Raw genomic sequence first — 20,129 nt, forward strand, 5'->3', positions numbered from 1 at the left:
ATAATACAACCAAAACCAAAACCAACTGATGATGTATTAATGGAACCAACATGGTGAATGGATTCCCTCGTTAGGTTAGGTTAATAGTTACGTTAGGTTAGCTGCATACTTACGTTAGGTTAGGTGTTAGGTTAGTATTCCCTCGTTAGGTTAGGTTAGGTTAGGTTAATAGTTACTGTAGGTCAGGTAAGATTATGACTTACGGTAGGTTAGCGTACTAGGTTAGGTTACGTTAATACATACGTTAGGTTAGGTGTTCGGTTGCATAGCGGTAGGTTAGCGTACTATGTTAGGTTACGTTAATACATACGTTAGGTTAGGTGTTCGGTTGCATATTATGTTACGAACGCGCGCGCGAAGCGGGCGTAGATGTCTCTCCAGATGTCCCGCCTACCTGGGGCCGGAGGCCCCACCCACCTGGACGGAGCCCAGGCAGTGGGCGTGGCCCGTTGGGGCCACGCCCCCCCCATCGCCACCAACTTTTTCGGATACCCCGCCCCTTCCCGAAGCCCCGCCCCCTTTCCGAAGCCCCGCCCCTCCCCTCCCCGAAGCCCCGCCCCCGACTCCCAACATTTGCGCATGTACACCCCTACCCTCAACGCGCATGTGCGCTCCCACCATTTTCCCACCACTCACGCATCGAAGTCGATACCCTCCGGAGAGCACTCTACAACATTCAGTTCGAGAAGTCATCTCATCGAGAGCAGTCCACTCCACTTCAAGGCAGTAGCTTCCAACGACTAACTTGACATTTGAGTAAGTAAATTAAGAATGTTATTTTTTTATATCAACTAACTTTGTATTATTTCTTCTTTTTCAGAATGGCAACCAATACACAGGAGGTGAATAATGCTGTGGCGTCTATTCTGCCGGTGTCCGCTGACCAGGAGGAGGCAGCATCTTCGAGAGCGGTGACGGGTGACCAGGTAACCACTTCGCGTTCGCGAGTTAGGTGCAGATCTTCTAGCCCTGACTTATTCGAGGAGGAGGAGGAAGTCAGGGCTGTGAAGAAGGTTTGCCAACGACCTGCAGCAAGGGTTGGTCCTATTTCAAAGTACCGAGCTACTTGCAATAGGACTAATCCTTATGCAGGTAGTTTTTCGACCTCTCGTAAGAGGGCCTCCACACCAGCAGCAGTACCAGCAGCAGTGGAAACTCCGAGGATTCCTTCCCCGGAGTTGGTGATATTGTCCCCGTTGGTGGTGCGACTACCACCGCTGCCAGCGACACCGGCGGATCCTGAGGTGTTGGTGCCACAGCCTATCGAAGAGGTTAGTGAAAAGATGAGTGTTTTTTTGCAGAGATGTAAGGAAGCAGAACGAGCTTCCCGATCTAGCGAGGCCGCGTTGGTTACCATGAAGCGACAAATGGCTGAAATGGATAACCGACGGAGGGAAATCCAAAAGGAAATGGCCGAAATAGATCGGAATTATGCATCTCTGCAGGAAAGGTGTAAAGCAGAGACCTCTTCGATAGAGCTGTACAAAAAAGTAGTGACAGTTATGGACACTCTTTTTGTAGATAAAGTGTAAATATAAGATTAGTTTTAGGTTAGTTAGGAATATTTAATTATGGTAGTTTTAAGTTTATATTTGTTAAGTTTATATTGAATAAAGGAAAAGGAAGTGAAATAAAGGGTGTACACTGTTTTTTGGTTTGGTACACATTGAACAATGCGATGGTTGGAGCATTTTTCTTCACTTCCTCTTATTATTATTATTATTTTTTTATTTCAATTCCAAGTTCTTCTAGACAAATACCTCACATCAATTTTTGTGTTCTCTAATCACTTGTAAATAATTTCATGTGAAGAAAATTTAAAAAATAAAAAAATAGACATGTTTCATAGTGAAATCGACAAGTATATTTCATTTGTATTTTATCCATTCAAGTATCTCTTTCATTGAATATGTCTTATGTCACTTTGCAATTTACCCCTACTCATTGAATATGTCTTATGTCACACTGCAATTTACCCCTACTCAATGTCCCACTCCTCTCCCACTCCCTCTCGAAAGTATAAAAGTAGAAATCATCTGATGAAACATTCAGTTGATCAGCTAGCATCGAGATGGAACCCGATTCAACCTCCGAACCCTATAGCTGCCCGGATCAGGGGTACAACTTCAATTACTGGGATAACAGCCAGGTACCGCTAGTCTCTTCCACCACGGAACCCCACAGTCCGCCATATGAATACCGGGATCACGACATCAGGATGCAAGTTCAACATGTCACTGGCAGTGACGAAGGACACTTGGACGATTCGGAATATCCAGATCCTGACGGATGGTGGGACCCTGCTTATGATGACATTGTCCCAATGAGCAGCGACGACGACGATGATGACGACGACGACTCTGGCGATGATGCTGATGACGAGCTTGACGTTAGACGTCCTCCACCATCCCCTATCCTCATCGAGGATAGTCCTCCGCCATCCCCAATCCTGATCGATGATGATGTCCTCAATTCCGATGATGACATATAATCATCTACTCGTCCATCATTTCCTTTCCTTTCCTTCCACGGAGTACACACTTTTTGGTTGGTGTACACGAGGCACTGCGAGGCTGGGGCAGTGTCTTCCTCCCTTCCTCTCCCTTCCTCCCCCTCTTATTAGTTTTTTTTTTCCATAATAATCACTAAGAATTTCTCCTAATAATCGCTCAGAGTTTCATTCTTGATGTTTTCGAATCTCAAACACTGTTCTACATTTCACCCCCTCCATTTCATTTCTTCCAATATAAATATAGCAACAATCCCAGTTCTATATCATTCTTCCACAATGTCGAGTACAGAACCCATCCAAGTACATGAAATAGATTCAACGTCTGATCATTTGAGTACAACCTTCGCTCAATTTCTGCAGCGAATCTATGATCTTCCTGATGATTTCGCAGAACGAGTGGAACAAGGTATTCAGGACGACATAGATGCTGTTGACGATAATAATGCGGATGATGTGATTAGTATATCATCTGATTCAGATGATTATGACGACGACGACATCATGAGTATATCATCTGATTCAGATGACTATGAGGATGATATCATTAGTATATCATCTGATTCAGATGACGATACCATAATTATTGTTTCTGATGATGAGGAGCGTTAGTCCATATCATTGCATGGATAAATAAAAAAATAACAGCCCTTTTCAGGGCTACAATTAAAGACTGAAACAATAAAAAAAATACCTCTTTTCAGAGCTACCATTATACTTTCAAACAGAAACAGATTCATACCATTGTTAACATTATGTTAACATTATAATCTCAAACGAAATATATGTATGTGAAAGTATTCATCATTATATGCATACAATGATTGACAAAATGCCAACTTCAACTTTCATTTAAAGTAGTACTCATCATATGCATAGATATTCAATGACTATCAAATTCCAAATTTCGACTTTTCAGTCAAAGTAGTAATTTATTTGTCATATAATGTATAGATATTCAAAGACTAACAAATTTCCAACTTAGACTTTTATTAGTCAAAGTATTCATTTGTCACATAATCTATGAATACTAATACAACTAACTACTGTTTGTGTGAATAATGTAGCCCTGAAAAGGGCTGTTGTTTTTTTTTGACCAGTAGGTCCACGGTTATTGTGCCACAGGTTGGACATTATTACATATAATACATGTAGATACTCGGGTGAAGTTTGTTAGTGGCCTCTCGCAAGCTTCACACCAATTCTGTCCCATTTCCATAATTGAGACAGTGTTGTGGGTGTTGACATGGGCATACCACCCTCCATTATTGTTTCTATGCGAATAAAACCGAAAGCAGCACCAACATAGTTTTTTGTTCTCTCCATCTATTGTGCTGATCAATACGTATGCATCCATCGCACAATACAAATCCAAGGGATCTTCCAGTGTCTCACTGACATTGAGTGTTCGCATACCGATCCTCATAGCACCATCACCTTCAGTTGTGTCAGCTTCTATCCCTTCATCATCTCCTTCTTCATCCATGACCCTCTCAAACTCCATCACGTCATCATCTTCGTCGCTTTGAATGGCCTCGTTTTCAACTTCGTCTATCTCATCTTCATCGACTCCAACATCTTCTGCTTCAACTATTACTTCCTCTAGCGGAACATTGACATCCTCATCATCTGATTCGTCTATCCAATTGTTTTCATCAACAGCAGATATTCTATTTAATGCAGCATTTATTTTTGCAGAATTCATCTTGTTGTTGTTTGCTCACAGTTATAGAGAGTGAATGAATGAACTCTAGGTTTGCAAGTCAACCTATATAGAAGGTGATGCGACTCCCACTTGACTCGTTTAGAGTGGAATAGTAGGAGAAGTTATCCCACTATACTTCCACATGATGTTGATTTGTATAAATAGAGATCGTAGGTATAGGAGAGAGCATTCAGAGTTTCTGTAAGTCATCTCTTAATATTTCTAATCGAATTAGTAAAATGCCGTTTCCAAAAGAGTGGAATGAAAAACCAAAAGTGTGTGTCTACCCAATGATGATTGCAGGGGCTATTGTGTGCTACTTTTGTCAAATAAGTAGACCTAAGGATTCAATCAATCCATGTACTGGTATGTGTAGTGATTGCGTGTTGCGGATTCAACTATCGCCTCCTTCTCATCCACCGAAGCGAACAAAATCGGATTATCGTCAACAACAGTTACAGTGTCTGAAGTGTTCCGAACCTATAATATTTAACAATATAGGTATCTGTAGAAATATTTGTGGTACCTGTGCTGCCGTTCCAACTCCACTGCAACGTTGTTTGCGTTGTGATACATATTCCATGAATTGTTGGAATCATGTATGCAATGCATGTAGAAGTACTTGGGATCTGTGTGAGAAGGTTGGTCAACTCTACCCCAATAGGAGAATCCATTTTTTTCAATGTTGGTGTTTGACGCACGAGCAACAACTATTGAGGAATAGAGTCAAAGAACGTTCCACATCCACAGAGACATATTAACATTTTTCATTTTTTATTATCGTTATTGTCCTCTATTATTAATAAATATATATATTTTGAATTTATTTGTATTATTTTCTAACATTTAAAAATACATGCATGCAACACAAAGTTTTCCTCTTAAATGACAAAGATTGTTACATGCGTGAATAGTTTAGTGAGAGAGCGCATGTGCCAGTTGATGAAAGAGCGCATGCGCTAGTTTATTTTCTTCTATAAATGGTGAGGTCTCAGTAACATCATCACCTTTCCTATCCACATTCTATTGCTATCACATATCATTCCTCAGACCTTAATAATCATGAGCTCTATGCCGCTATTGATTGCTGAAGATGGTTCACCACTTGTTGATATCGATCAGACTGATTTTGAAAATATTCCAGTATTACATTTATCGAGTCAAGATTCGATAAATGATTTTGATATTAAGCTTTTATTGAAAAATTCTTTCCCTTGATCGCTTTGTATGTGTTTGGGGGAGTATTTGGCTTCTTTCAGTACACATTTCATTGCATTAGTTACTGTACTACCTGTTTTATCTTTAACTGCTACAGTCCACAGATATTTGGAGTAACAATCTATCACTACAAGTATATATCGGTATCCTTCATTACTTTTTGCATAAGGTTGCAGTTCAGCTAAATCTATTTGCCATAGATCTGCAAAACCTTTGATGGTGGTTATTCTTCTACGAAAATTACGTCTTGCAGGTTTATGTAATTCATTAACAACTTGTCGTTTGACATCACTTATTTCATTAGTCATTCTATTTCAATATGATTAAAGAGAAAAGGTGATAATGTTACTGCATTGAATGATGATGTGACAGTGATCATTACATGTGAATATGTTAATATATTATACCTTCTTCACGTAATTCTTCAATTATTGAAATTATTTCATTATCATGTCCGGTATGTCCAGCTGACTTTGAAGCTACCAATAGTCGTAGGCGAGCAACTAACTCTTTCGGTGAATTCCAGTACACATAATTCACAGGTTTAGAATTATATATTTTCTCCATTTTCACTCGTTTGAGTGCTCCACCAATTTTACTTCTACTTCTTATTGGATATTGTCGTGAGTCTAATAGAGGTTTGATAACTTCACGAAATTTTTTAGAATTTGTATTTTTAAAACCATTCTTCAGATGATATTGTTTATATGGAGCATTCGTTATTTTCAATATTTTGGAATATACTTGACGAGTTTCTTCATTATCAACATCTTGTGGATTCTTCAGAAAAATCATATCATACAATTCTGGACTACCTGCGCATTCATATTTTTTCACTTTATTAGCATCCCAAAATGAAATGTTTCCATCTTTGAAATGTACCACTAGACTTCCCATTTTCAGCTTTTGTGTAATTGGATCCATACGTACGCCAAATGTTCCATCATATGCTGGATTTCTAGATTTTATATTATTCAAATGTTTCATCAAAACATCTTCACCACTTTCATTCATAACAGGTGAGATGTCAGGATCCGAGGAATCGATGTGGGACGATGATGGTGTTTCGAATAGAGTTGTTCTCATATCGTCTTGAAGTGTGCTCGTGTCACTATTCACAGATGATACACTACCAAAAGATTGTTTTCTTCCTATTGGAGTACTCATGGGATAATTTGAAGTAGATTGAACAGTTCCATGATTTGGTGATAACACTGGTGATTTAGAAATAGCGTTTGATGATAAAACATTCAATGGTTTCATTATGGGCTCATACAATCTTTCAAGTGTCGTACGATTTTCAATATTATCATTCTTGATAGAGTTGAATTTCTGCCTGACAGTTTCTGTTGTCTCTACTAGTTGACGTTTCAAATTTATTTCATTGTTTTTATTTTCAGGATCTTTTTTTGTATTCATAATGCCCTTTTTTTTGAATTAAAGCTTAATTCGTTGGTGAAGTGACCTCTACAATATTCAGTGATCGAATAAGTTCCAAAAACAAGATCATGGGTATATAAAACTATCGAATCCTTTGCGATATCTACCTTCATCTATTTTTCTATCCTTATCAATGACTAGAAATCCATATTGGTCCTCCCAGCATTTAACACACATCAATTGGAATTGTTTGAATGTTACATCGGGTGAAACATGATCTGAATAAATGTGATGTAAATTCGTCTCATCTTGTTTGAACATTATAATGAAATTGGTATTGTCACGCACTAACTGTTTGGGTACCCGTGAATATGTCTGTGCTAGATAAAAATAATCAACATCCTTATGACGTCCCATACAGAAATATGATCTAATAATATCTTGCTTTTCACATATCACATCATCGAAAATGAAAACAGAATTAGGCTTAGCTTCGGAGGGTTCCACTATTTCTGCATTATTGCTGAATGTATAAAAACCTAATCCTTTTATAGGTTCCAAAACACTTCGCAAGTACTGATATTTAGGTTGATTGAGTGATTTCGAATAGAGATACACATTTCTAAATCTCAGTCCTTGTGGATGTGTTAATAGTGATATCATTGCATTCGTCTTTCCACAATTTGAAGGTCCTATAATGAGTCCTCGAACTGATGATGGAAGTAGTGGACCATGTCTGAATACCCTTTGTCCATTCAATCCACACCCAAATTTCTCATCTAGATTATCTACAGCAAACTTTTCTTTCTGTTTTACAATGCGCATCGTGCCGTGGTTGGAGACTATATAAATGTTATTAGCTTATTCATTTCAATGTGTACCATCAAACGATACGGACGTATTGAAAGTGATCGTAAAATTAAAAGAGGTTGTGGTTTTGTTAATGATTTAATAAACAAACTTCCTTTCGAATTACATCTACCCGGAGGTTATCAATACTGTGGACCGGGTACAAAATTGAAACAACGTTTAGCTCGTAACGACCCTGGAATCAATAAATTAGATATTGAATGCAAAAAACACGATATTCAATATTCTAAGCATCCATCCGATCTTACAGCAAGACATTTAGCCGACGAAGAACTTGAATACAGCGCTTGGGATAGGGTTAAATCGAAGGACGCGAGTATTGGGGAAAGAGCAGCTGCATTACTTGTCACCAACATTATGAAAGCGAAAAGACATATGGGCATGGGTTGTAGTACCAATAAGAAAAAATGTAAGAGGAAACAAACGAAGAAAAATAAAATTAAAAAAGTTGCATTTGGTGCTGGGATAGTCCATAAAGTGCGAAATGTATTGAAGAAAGCTGGTGGGAATCAATTTGTGACGAATAATAGCAAAAAAGCTATCACTGTGGCATTGCAGGCGGCACGTAAATACCTTAAAGCTGCCGGTGGAAAGAAGAAAATCCGCACACCACGCATAATTCCTGTTCCCAAGATCGGTGGACTTTTACCATTGATACCAATTTTTGCTGGACTATCCGCACTAGGAAGTTTGGCGGGAGCCGCTGCTGGTATTACCAAGGCCGTGAATTCGGCAAAAGCCAGCAGAGCGGCTTTAATGGAAGCCAATCGTCACAATAAAACCATGGAGGCTGTAGCATTAGGCAAACGCGGAAGTGGAATATATCTCAAACCATACCGTAAAGGTTTAGGACTATATTTAAAACCATACAAAGCCACAAACAAAACAAAAAACTAATTGAACCCCTACCTCAGAGGCCTCTTACTGATCTCGATCTCAGTTAATATGCACAAAAAATGAAAATTCCACATTTTCGTGGTGTTTTTATGCGTGATAGATTACCATCTTCAGGTCCAAAACAAAACGAGACAGCTATTGTTAATTTAGATGGAATAAGTGGACCAGGAACACATTGGGTGGCATATAAAAAATGTGGGAAAGAAGTCACATATTTCGATAGTTTTGGAGATCTACCCCCACCATTGGAATTGACTCGATTCTTTCGAAAATGTTCGAATGTAAAAATCAAATATAACTATGATCGACAACAGAAATTCAATACAGTTCTCTGTGGTCACTTGTGCTTGCAGTTTCTCTCTAAATAATTTTCCAAATAAAAATGGATTCAACACCAAAACTGGATCGGGAGGCTATCAAGGGAATGGGGTTTTCACTTAGAATGTTTTCAAAATATGGTACCTTGAAAAAAATGGATAAAGTGATGCTTGCAAATATGCCTAAGGAAGTGATACTTGCATGTGTTGCACATGAGATTGCATATGTTTGGGAAAAGTTGCCTAAGCATCTGCAAGATGACATCGATATAATGAAACATAGATATTGTTATGAGCACCACCACCACGATCAAAATTCAGAATCGGATGTTAATGACGGTCCTATACCTCGGAAATCTATGTGTTGTATTTGTAATATAGAGGATGTGAATATTGGTATCAATAAAAATGATACTTATTACAATACAACACCTTCCAAAAAGTGTAAATTGTCTCAAATGTGCTGTTGCTGTGTACAATAATGAATTGAAATGTGTTTCAAAATATTCATCAGTCATGTCACGAAAGTTCGAGCTACAAGCTGTCGGGACAAGTGTCTTGAGTGCGGATTTTTTTCCACCAATTGAATTGGATAGGAACAGTCGTTATGGATTAGGACTTTTGGGATTCTATGGGTGCAATACAATCAATAATATAACTGAAGCTAATAACTTAGTTAGTTTTAGAATCAGTAATGACAACTCATCGATACCCCAAAAGTTGACAATTGAAATTCCATGTGGTGCTTATGAAATAGAAGAGATCAATGCCGTCATACAGAAACATATCATGTTCAGATTGTTTCATGATAAAAAACCAAATGATGTCGTTGCAGATGATATTTTCTATCTACACGCCAATAATAATACATTCAAATGTGAAATGCGATCCAAATATGAAATTGATCTGACACATCCAAATTCAATAGCAGAAATGATGGGGTTCGCTCATGAAATATTTCCACCAAATCAGATACATGAATCATCATTACCAATAAACATTACAACTGTGAGACTTATCCGCTTAGATTGCAATATAATATCTGGTTCATATATAAATGGTGAAGAATCCCACATTCTTTTCTCATTCGATATTGATGTTGAACCTGGCTACAATCTCACTAAAGAACCACACAGTATTATATATATGCCTGTCAGTCCAGAAGGTCGTCAATTGATTCACAACATTACAGTGCGTATTTTGGATGAAAAAAATAACCTTATCGATTTTGGAAGTGAAGAAGAGATTTTCATTATTTTGGAATTGAAGAAAATCGAATAACTGTTGTTATGGGTTTCATTTATAATAGACAAAATCGCATTGAACAATCCCAAACGAGTTGCACTATCAAAAAGAAAGGTGTGCATAAAAAGAAGCTCATTCCACAAGTGTATGCTAAACAGTTAGCACATAAAGCTCTGTCTGTGAGTGATTTTAAATTTTTGAAATCGATTGGATTGAAAGTGAGAAAATAACAATGGTGCTCGAAACAAACAATGAAAAGTTGAATATATTCAATGAACCAGTGCTCGATCATTCTCTCATAAGTTTACATGAGCACACATATAAGCCCTATGGATCACCGCTATTCAGGAATTCGGATGAAATCAGAATTGCAATCAATAATCAAGATGTTATACTAGATATTGCCGAGAGCTTCATTTACATAGAAGGTAAATTCACCCCCAAAGATGTAGCGAAAACATGCTATCTCTCGAATAATGCAATTGCATTTCTCTTTGACGAAATTCGTTATGAAATGGGTGGTGAACAAGTGGCTGTTGTTAGAAAACCTGGGATAACATCTACAATGAAAACCATGATATCATTTGGACAATCTCATGCTAACACATTATTGACATCTGGTTGGGGACTTTCACAATTGAAGCAAGATATCTTGGATACAAACAGTCATGTTTTTAGTGGAAAACTACCACTGAAATATTTGATGGGTTTTGCTGAAGATTACAACAAAAGTATCTTGAATGCCAAACAGGAATTGATTTTGATTATCGCTCGATCATTCAAAAACTCATATATAGGTGAAGTTGATGCTGATTTGGAAATAAATAAAATCGAATGGAAAATAAGACATATTGTACCAGATGATAAACACAAGCTTAAACTTTTGAGTAGAATAAACAAAAGCGGTCTGAATGCCAAAATCAAGTTGGCGTATCGTATGTGGGACCTCTATGAACTACCATCATTACGTGGGACTTCTTCAGACATATGGGCCATCAAAACAACTAACGCATTGGAAACTCCTCGTTTTGTCATCATCGCATTCCAAAGTACTACCACATCTGAAGATAGAACACAAGATATTACAAAATTCACAACTGCTGATATCAATAGTATTCGAGTATACTTGAATTCTGAAGTTTATCCATATGAGCGTTGGAATTTGAATTTCGATAAAAAACTTGATGCTCCTGCTTATTATGCTTTTGAGAGTTTCCAGCGAAGTTATTATGATAAAGATATGAGTGAACCTCTGATGGACATTGGACAATTTAGAGAGAATCCACTATTCGTCATCGATTGTTCCCATCAACCGAATGCAACAAAATCATCAACTATTGATATAAAGATTGAGTTTGAGACGAGGAAGACCAAGTTTCCAGACAACACTAAAGTATATGCATTAATTTTGCATGATACAGTTTTAACATACAATGCATTGGATGGTTCAGTTCATAGCAGATATTGACACTTTTTTTTCACTCTATCATGTACTGTTTTATGATCTTTTTTTTTTTTATTTGTAACTGACTTATATCATGTATTGTATTTTATATCATATTAATTGTTTTGTAATCATTTTCTATTGTATTTCATCAGATTTAAATAAATAAAACATGAAAATAATACAAAGTTTTTTATTTGACATTATTTATGATTTACAGGAACATACAGACTATCTAAAATAACTTCTTCCTCATAATCATCATTTTCGCGACCATCTTCAATTTCCTCTCGATTTTCATCATTCAATTCAAAGTGATGAATAATCCATTCTGGCAAGTATGGTTGGAGGCTATACAGGAATCTTCTTAGGTTCAGTTCAATCATAACCTCACAAAGTTGCCACAATTCCAATTCATTATCCAAAAATTTGTTGCAAACTTCTGCACCACTCCAATAGTTCTCAGCATCACGAAGGCATAATTCGATTTGTTTTTCATCATAGCATACACTCATATCATAAACGCTTGCATGTTCGGCTCCATCACCCAACACCTTCAATTTAGACGACAAATGTTGAACCGATGATTTGAGATCTACAATATCGACCCAATCTTGACTTGCGTACTGCATCCACATCTTTAAATGGTGGAACTGAAATCGAATAAAAATAAACAATAAGCAACCTCCAATTTTTCAGTGATATAATACTCACATTCCCATTTTACTTGTAGTTACAAAGTGAGTGTATTCAACTAAGTTAGTAATGTTTATATTTCCATATAATTATCATCTAATATATGAATATTAATAAAACAATAAGAAATTCATTATAATTACTATTATTATTCAATGATATTGAATTTGACTAGAGTTATCGTTTTCACACCAAAAAAACTTTGTAAGCTATGACCTAAAGAAATTCACTATAAATTATTACTATTATTCAATCATATTGAATTTGACTAGAGATCGCGTTTTCATGCCAGCAAAACTTTGTTGGCTCTGTCCTAAATACATCATCGTATAACTACCACCTGATGAGTTGATACAAGATATATCGTCATCACTGAATTGCAACGAAATACGTTTTGGTAGCCATGTTTTAAATAATTTATCATTGCTCACATCTTGCAAAGTTAATAAAATTGATTTACCAAATCGTGTAGAATAAGTTGACATATTTTTAATCATGTACACTTCATCAATTGGCAATGATGATAAGGCCTTTTGCTCTAGTATTTCAACCTCCTGTACAATCAAATTATTAATTTTATTCAAGTCTACTTTTGAAACGGACATGATGAAAATATATATGAAAATATAAACAATTTCCAACAGACAAATACACTCACCGTCTTCCTTCTATTACGAACTGAATAACACTCTACCAATTGCTAACTGCTGCAGATATATTCGTCTACTGATTTCATAGTGTGCCAGGCATTTCTTTTATATTAAACAGTGTGAGTCACCCCCACCATGAAACCGTGAAAGATTCACATTGCTAGTTGCTATCCACTAGAGATGCCTGACGTCACAGCCAAGCCCATCTCCCAACTTGATGCGATAACAGTTGCCGGTACGAGCAAGCAATGGTCGTTGCGGTCTCGGAGAGGGTAGACGCTAGGCAGACGGTCCTCGGCTGCCGTTGTGTCACCATCGATAGCGGGGCTAGAGCGAACCTTCATCGCTTCGGGAGAGGTGAGGGCAGACCGATGAATACGCATTACTCTGCCACACGTCGTGGAGTGAACATGTCGCTCTCTAGCCGTTGAACGGTTATTGCTGTGACGTCACTCCACTACTAACTTGGTGCCCTAACACCGATGGAGCATTTATTACTTGGAGGATCTTCGAAGTATGCAGACGTATGTTCGTACATAGACAAACAAGCACATGATGAAACCCTCTACCGTGCATTCTCCTACACACACACACACACACACACACACACACACACACACACACATAAACACACAAAATCTCATATGAAAAAAAAATCTGAACGATCCATGCACCAGACACTTCAAGGTCACAACGCCTTGACTTCACTGCACAACAAAAAAAGCAAATAACACGTCATATTGGTGGGGGGAGGATTAGAACCGGGAAAAAAATTCTGAACGATCCATACACCACACCCTTCAAGGTCACATCACCTTGACTTCACCAAACAACAACTAATAAAAAAAGCAATTAATACGTCATAGTGGTGGGGGAAGGCCGAGAATCAGCTGTAAATAACTACTACAGGTCCATCAGACTTACTGACAGCCACAATAAATTCAAGAAAATAGACGAACTCAAATTCGCCCTACACCAAAACGGCTATCCCGAATCCCAAATTCAAAGATCCACCAAACCCGTTCAACACATCCCAAACAGCTCGATGAACAGACGGACCACCAAAAGCTTTCCTTTCTTATATTCTTGGAATTACCAACAAAGTGAGCCGAATTCTGAAAAGGCACGATATAAGAGCAGTATTCATGGCCAACTATTAAATGTCCACTTTTCTACCAACACATAAGGACACCACACCCAATTAGGTCTCACCCGCTTCAAAACATTCTCGTGAAACAGGACACACAATAAGCTTCAAAAACACCAAAACCATTGCCACCGAAAAAACTCTGCAGGCCATGATAATCCGCGAAACTATTGAAATTAAAAAACATCCAAACTGCCACAACAAACGAGATGACTCACAAAGATTATCTCATTTATGGAGATCATTATTGCACAACACTGCACATCTCGCTTCTGCAAGCAACAACCCTGTTTCCATTACCAACTCCACCATCGCCTCCACTACCGATCCACCTTCCATTCATCCAGGGACATAAATACGAGACCAGAACCGACTCATGACTTCAATCGGAACCGAAGACCAATCTGCATGGAGAATGCAGAAAGTTCTTAGGAAGGGACACCGAAAACCATTTCAATCTATACACGGCGAGCAAGGAATCGTCTACACCGACCAAATTGAAGCGAATGATGTCTCGTTTACGGAACCAGGAACCAAAAACCAGGTAGAAGAGACTGTACGAAGGATACGACGGCAACGAAGGGACAACGCGCAACCCCTGTCACCGACATTACCCGAGGAAGTGAAAGGCATCGTGAATCGTGAGATGCCTAGCCACTCGGAAAGCCCCAGGCCCGGACCAGGTACCAAATCGGGCACTGAAAACCCTATCAAGGAAGGGTATAGCGGCAATAACGAATATCATCAACGCTATACTCAGACTACAGCATTTCCCGTACCCGTTAGAGGAGGCAACGCTCACTCACATCCCGACGCCAAAGAAGAACCACTTACTTTCATATAACCATAGGCCAATAAGCATAACCCCTTTCATGAAAAAAGTGGCAGAACCAGTCATCGTGAAAAGACTAGAAGACCAAACCAACGAACTGGGAATCTTACCAGACGAACAGTTCGGTTTCAGATCCGAACACTCGACAGAGTTGCAAGTCCTGAGGGTAGTAGACCATGCGACGGAAGGTTTCAACCCGGGCAAAGGATACCACACCGGAGCGATATACCTAGACGTCTCCAAGGCGCTCGACAGAGTTTGACATGACAGACTGCTAGCAAAATGAGCAATTTTGGCTAACCGATACAAATGGTAAGATTAATCGAATCTTTTATAGCTGACAGGCGATGCCACTGCAGAGTAGGGCAAGAACTCTCCACCATGCGATTACTGGAAGCAGATGTTCCACAAGATGCAATCCTTTCGCCACAACTCTTCTCGGTATACACAGCAGACGTGCCCAAGACAGAGAAAAACTTTAACAAGCTGACACTCTACGCGGACGACACAGCTCTGCTGGCGAGATCAACAAGCCAAGCGCATGTCACACTTGCAACAGCAGCAACCTTTGGAAAATCAGTATAAATCCTGACAAAAGTCAGGCGGTACTACTCATCCGGAGACTGGTACCCCCGAAAGGAAACGTCACCTTTGTCCTGACAAGAGATTCCGTGGAGCAACGAAGCGAAATACCTGGTAGTCACCTTCGACAGAAGACTAACGTTCATGACACACGTACGACAGAGTATACGACTGGCGAGGGCTGCCAGACTCCACGTGAAGTTGGTGATGATAAAGACCCTACTATTGCCACCAATAATCCTGTATGCCTGCACTGCATGGGGCCATTGCGCAGCGACATTCAGACGAAATATCCGAAATATATATATATATATATATATATATATATATATATATATATATATATATATATATATATATATATATATATATATATATTCACTTTCAAACCTAGATATTGCAAGTACATACTTCAAAAACTTCCCCCCCCCCCGCATTTTTTACTGAGCTGTAAGCCTGAAAATGTTAAAAAACTCGAGGAAATCGTTAATTTTTTTAAATAAATGCCTAAAACAGCAAATAAACATTAACTGAAAAATATATGCAAGAAGACATTTAAAAGATGATTCAATTATCTACAAAAATAATCTGAATGTTTATTGTCGTATCTCTAATAGTTTAAAAGTTATGAGTCAACAAATGTATCAGCTGCTACAACTTTTGCAGCAAGTGTATTTTCAAAATTGAATAAATAATGGAAGAAAATTGTTTTCGGCATTTTAATGCTCGTGGTTGTTTTTGTAATTTGTATAACTTTCAAAAAAAAATTGAGTTAAGAGGAGAATTCGTTTTAATTTAAACAGTAGATATATAAAAAAATATCATAAACAATTAAATATCATTATTAAGAATTTTTCAAATCATAATTGACAGTTTTCTATAGAGTTGTGAATTTTTTTTTCAAATATTGAAATAGTCCATTTGTTTATAAAAAAATTATAAACAAATGGAAATAAAAATTATTTGTTTCAGTTTATGAATATCATTTATTGACATAAAAGTGTTCGGTTTTGTTGTTTATAGTTCGTAAACTATAAGTATTTTTGAATTTTGATGTAAAGATCCTTGAAGAGAAGGAAATTTACTAAAAAAGAGTTTTGACTCCCGAAACGGTATCTCCATTATTTATAATTTTGATTTAACGCTGAAAATAGCCGCCCGCGCGCCACTTTTAGGTTGCGCGCATGCCTCTAAGCGAGTACGTAGGTAACTTGAAAATAATTTTTTTGGGGTACTTAAAGTAAATAGAAAAATTTCAAAAATTTATGATATGATCCAAACATATCATAAATTATCAAGATCAAAACTGAGTTTTAATCTTCCTCTTTGAAGTTGATCACTTGGTGATCGAAACACGTGTCGAGGTGTTAAAAATAACAATTTGGTGTTGGGAAAAAAACTCTAGTATTGAAATTTTCAGGACTTTTATCATGCAATCTTCTTTTGTATATATCTAAGAAGGGATCCACGGAGCGGAATAATTGCACGGTAATTATTCAAATATTTATTTTACTTTGAACGATAAAGAAAGTTTTAGAAAATTTTGTTAATTAACAATTGTCCAAATTATTGAAAAATTAACTCCAATGAAAGATTATATCAAAAATATTTTTAAATTTTTCTATTTACTTTAAGTACCTCAAAAAATTCATTTTCAAGTTACGTACTCGCTTAGAGGCCGTGCGCTCAACCTAAAAATGGCAGGCGAACGGCTATTTTCAGCGTTAAATTAAAATTGTAAATATTGGAGATACCTTTTCGGAAGTTGGAACTTTTTGTCAGTAAATTTCCTTCTCTTCAAGGATCTTTTTTTCAAAATTCAAAAATATCAATAGTTTACGAACTATAAACAACAAAATCGAACACTGCTTTGTAGGGTCTATGTTTGTTTATAACTTTCAGAATTTTCATGAACTGATTTACTTTTTTTTTCACAATGATCTAGACAATATTCCGTGTCGAATGAGCTTAACCACTTAATTTTACTAAAAGTATGTCCATTCAATACGAATCTGAACTTAAAGCCCAGACTAAATGATTGATTACAGTTGATACCAATGGTTGTGAAATTAAAGAGACAACAAAATGATCCTGTATTCGAATGTGAAATTACTGATTCAACTCATTCTATTCCATTTGTTGTTTTTGTTTTGCCATCAGCGACGTTCGAGAAAAATATGTAGTCATAGGCAGATTCGAATTCAAGATCTGCTAGCATACTATTGCTGTGCCGTTTCACCACTTGTATTAGCTGTAATTTTTGATAATATTTTACATCAGTTGAGTATGTTGAAATTTCCACTTCAAAAAATGGTTGAGTTTTGAATGAGTGATCGAATATATTTTTACTGGTTTTATCGCTTTTGATGGAGAGCTAAATGGAAAATTCAGCTCAATTTAAATCTCCTTCGACTTCTACATTGATTTTTGAAAATGTTTAATTTCATCCACAAAACTGTTTCTCAATTAATAGAATAAGCCTTATGCCTCTGAAATTATAACAAAAATTTTGCTGTCGTTTTCATAGTCATCAGCTTCTTCTGAGTAGGGTGTGTTACTAACTTTCTGAGCCACACCTGGGAGCATCATGGCTATTTGTAGTTCTGCCAGCCATGTTACGTAGGAGAATCAATCCACCTTCAATTAGATAAAAAATAAATGTAGGGAGAATCTGAAAGCAATTATTCATTTAATAATCAATAACGAAGTTTTACTTCGTGATGATAAGCTGTTGAAAGCATGATTCGAATTCTCTGTCTATATAAGGGGTACCAACGAAATCATATATAACACATGTGGCCATTTCTATTGAATATAGCATGACATCACATACAGAAATATTGTCAAACTCGATGTAGGATGCTAAAGTCGAAGTACGGAAGGGCAGAAGGGCCACATATTTTTATTATTTGTTTCTTGGAAATTACGACTTTGAATCTCGAAATTTCGACTTTTTTCTCGAAATTTCGACTTTAATTTCGAAATTTCGACTTTAATCTCAAAATTTCGACTGTCTCTCTCTTGAAATTTCGAGAAATCTTGTAATTTCAATATTACAACTTCCAACTCGAAATTTCGACTTTCAAGATTCAAAGTCGTAATTTCCAAGAAACAAATAATGCGCTTCCGTATCGAAGTTTGCTTAGTTCTTGAATAAAAGTTTGAAAATTGAAGTTTTCGATTCACCCACGAACTTTTTATCAATTTTGTTCAAACGTCATTGTTTACATCATTTATCTCGAAAATCTAAATAGAAATTTGTATTTTTTGAACTTCGACTTCGAAATGACTCTCTTATACTACAGAAAGGTGTCGCAGAAAGTAATCTGTTTATTTTTCTCTTCCAGTGAAAAAGTGTAAGTGTCTAAGCTCTCATTATGGGATAAAAACTTCATAAAATTGACACTTTTCACCGGTACAGATAAATGGACAGCACAGTATCATTTTTTGTAGTAAAAGAGGTACACTTCGATGTCGAAGTTCAGAAAATACCACTTCCTATTTTGATTTTTGAGACCAATGAAGTGAAAATTGGCGTATGATAAAAGTCAGTAAAGAGTTCGTTGATAAGTGAAAAATTTCAATTGTTGACTTTTATTCAAAAACTAAAAAAAATTCGTCGTTAGTTTCTCTTTATATAGAGTTGTTTGTCGTCATAGTACCGCCATATTCAAATAAAAATGACCACATGTGTTATATCGCTGAAAGGAAAATTTTATTTCTGATAAAATGTTTGAAAAAAAATATATATATATATACGAGACACCCAAAAGCAATCGTATGCAAAACCAAGTTTCGACATCAACCTTCACTGCAATCAGGCAAGTATATGGTTTAATCGATAGCATACCATCCATAATCCCATCCTTATCCTTAGAAAATAATGACATCTTTCTCTGCGAAAACTCCACCTGTGGAATTGTCTCAAACTGAAAATACCATTCATTTTTGAGGCTCCCAAGAGCTGTCAATTGCAAATCGAAGGCTTCGACCGCCGTAAGAAATGCAATGCAAGCAGTTATATGGATGATATTAGAACCCCACATTCGTAAACAAAGTATAGTAATCTACTTGAATGTAATAGCTACTGTTACTCAGCTACTGCTAATGTCATACATTTTGGCTTGTCAACTGCTTGCCGTGATTGTACAGATATTTCGCAGAATTTTTTTGTAGGGTGGACAAGTTTAGAAAATCACTAAGAAATTTTCAATAACCTAAGCAGGGACTTTTTCGCCTCAAGTTTAGAAAATCACTATGAAATTTTCAATAACCTAAGCAGGGACTTTTTCGCCTCAAATTCCTAATGAAAATTATGATTACCTCTCTGAGAATATGTTTTCTTTCCTGAACATTGCTGCTCTCGTTTTTTAAAGTCGGTCCTCTAATTCAGAAGATATAAAACTTTCTGATACAATTGATATAGTTTCCCAAGAATTTAATACAAATAAAAAACTATTTTAATAAACCTGATAAAAGATAAAATCTTCTCCAACAATTTGACAGTTTTTTTTTGCGTGTATCGCAAAGATAAAATATGCACTCGTGTATAACCATTTATAATCATTCAGATTTTTCCATTATGGGATTCTTGAGGCGACGCGACATGATTGAACCCTATTTTAAAATGAATGAAT

The 20,129-nt window shown here is 36.9% G+C and overlaps 2 protein-coding genes and 1 long non-coding RNA gene across 3 annotated transcripts in view; 1 reads left to right on the top strand and 2 right to left on the bottom strand.

Moving 5' to 3' along the window:
• The window catches only part of LOC111503546 (uncharacterized), a 139,918-nt gene that overhangs the window by 88,033 nt on the left and 31,756 nt on the right, over positions 1–20,129 (bottom strand). The gene's annotated exons all lie outside the window — the stretch shown is intronic.
• Positions 510–1,606, top strand: LOC141480913 (uncharacterized). Its single transcript, XM_074171652.1, has 2 exons — positions 510–756; positions 821–1,606. Exon 2 carries the CDS (start codon positions 822–824, stop codon positions 1,530–1,532), a length of 711 nt encoding a protein of 236 aa, XP_074027753.1. The 5' UTR covers positions 510–756; position 821; the 3' UTR covers positions 1,533–1,606.
• On the bottom strand, positions 11,765–13,529 carry LOC141480912 (uncharacterized). Its single transcript, XR_012464627.1, has 2 exons — positions 12,300–13,529; positions 11,765–12,238 (listed from the first exon to the last, which is right to left on the bottom strand). It is a non-coding gene; the product is annotated as an uncharacterized lncRNA (long non-coding RNA).

The sequence above is a fragment of the Leptinotarsa decemlineata genome, unplaced genomic scaffold (assembly GCF_025532065.1).
Source record: "Leptinotarsa decemlineata unplaced genomic scaffold, Ldec_3_MD MMD2_tig00000026_RagTag_RagTag, whole genome shotgun sequence".
In the NCBI taxonomy this organism is placed as follows: Eukaryota; Metazoa; Arthropoda; class Insecta; order Coleoptera; family Chrysomelidae; genus Leptinotarsa; species Leptinotarsa decemlineata.

What these genes read in the sequence shown, in the direction of transcription:
- LOC141480913 (XM_074171652.1), top strand. Translation starts at nt 822, where the DNA reads ATGGCAACCAATACACAGGAGGTGAATAATGCTGTGGCGTCTATTCTG.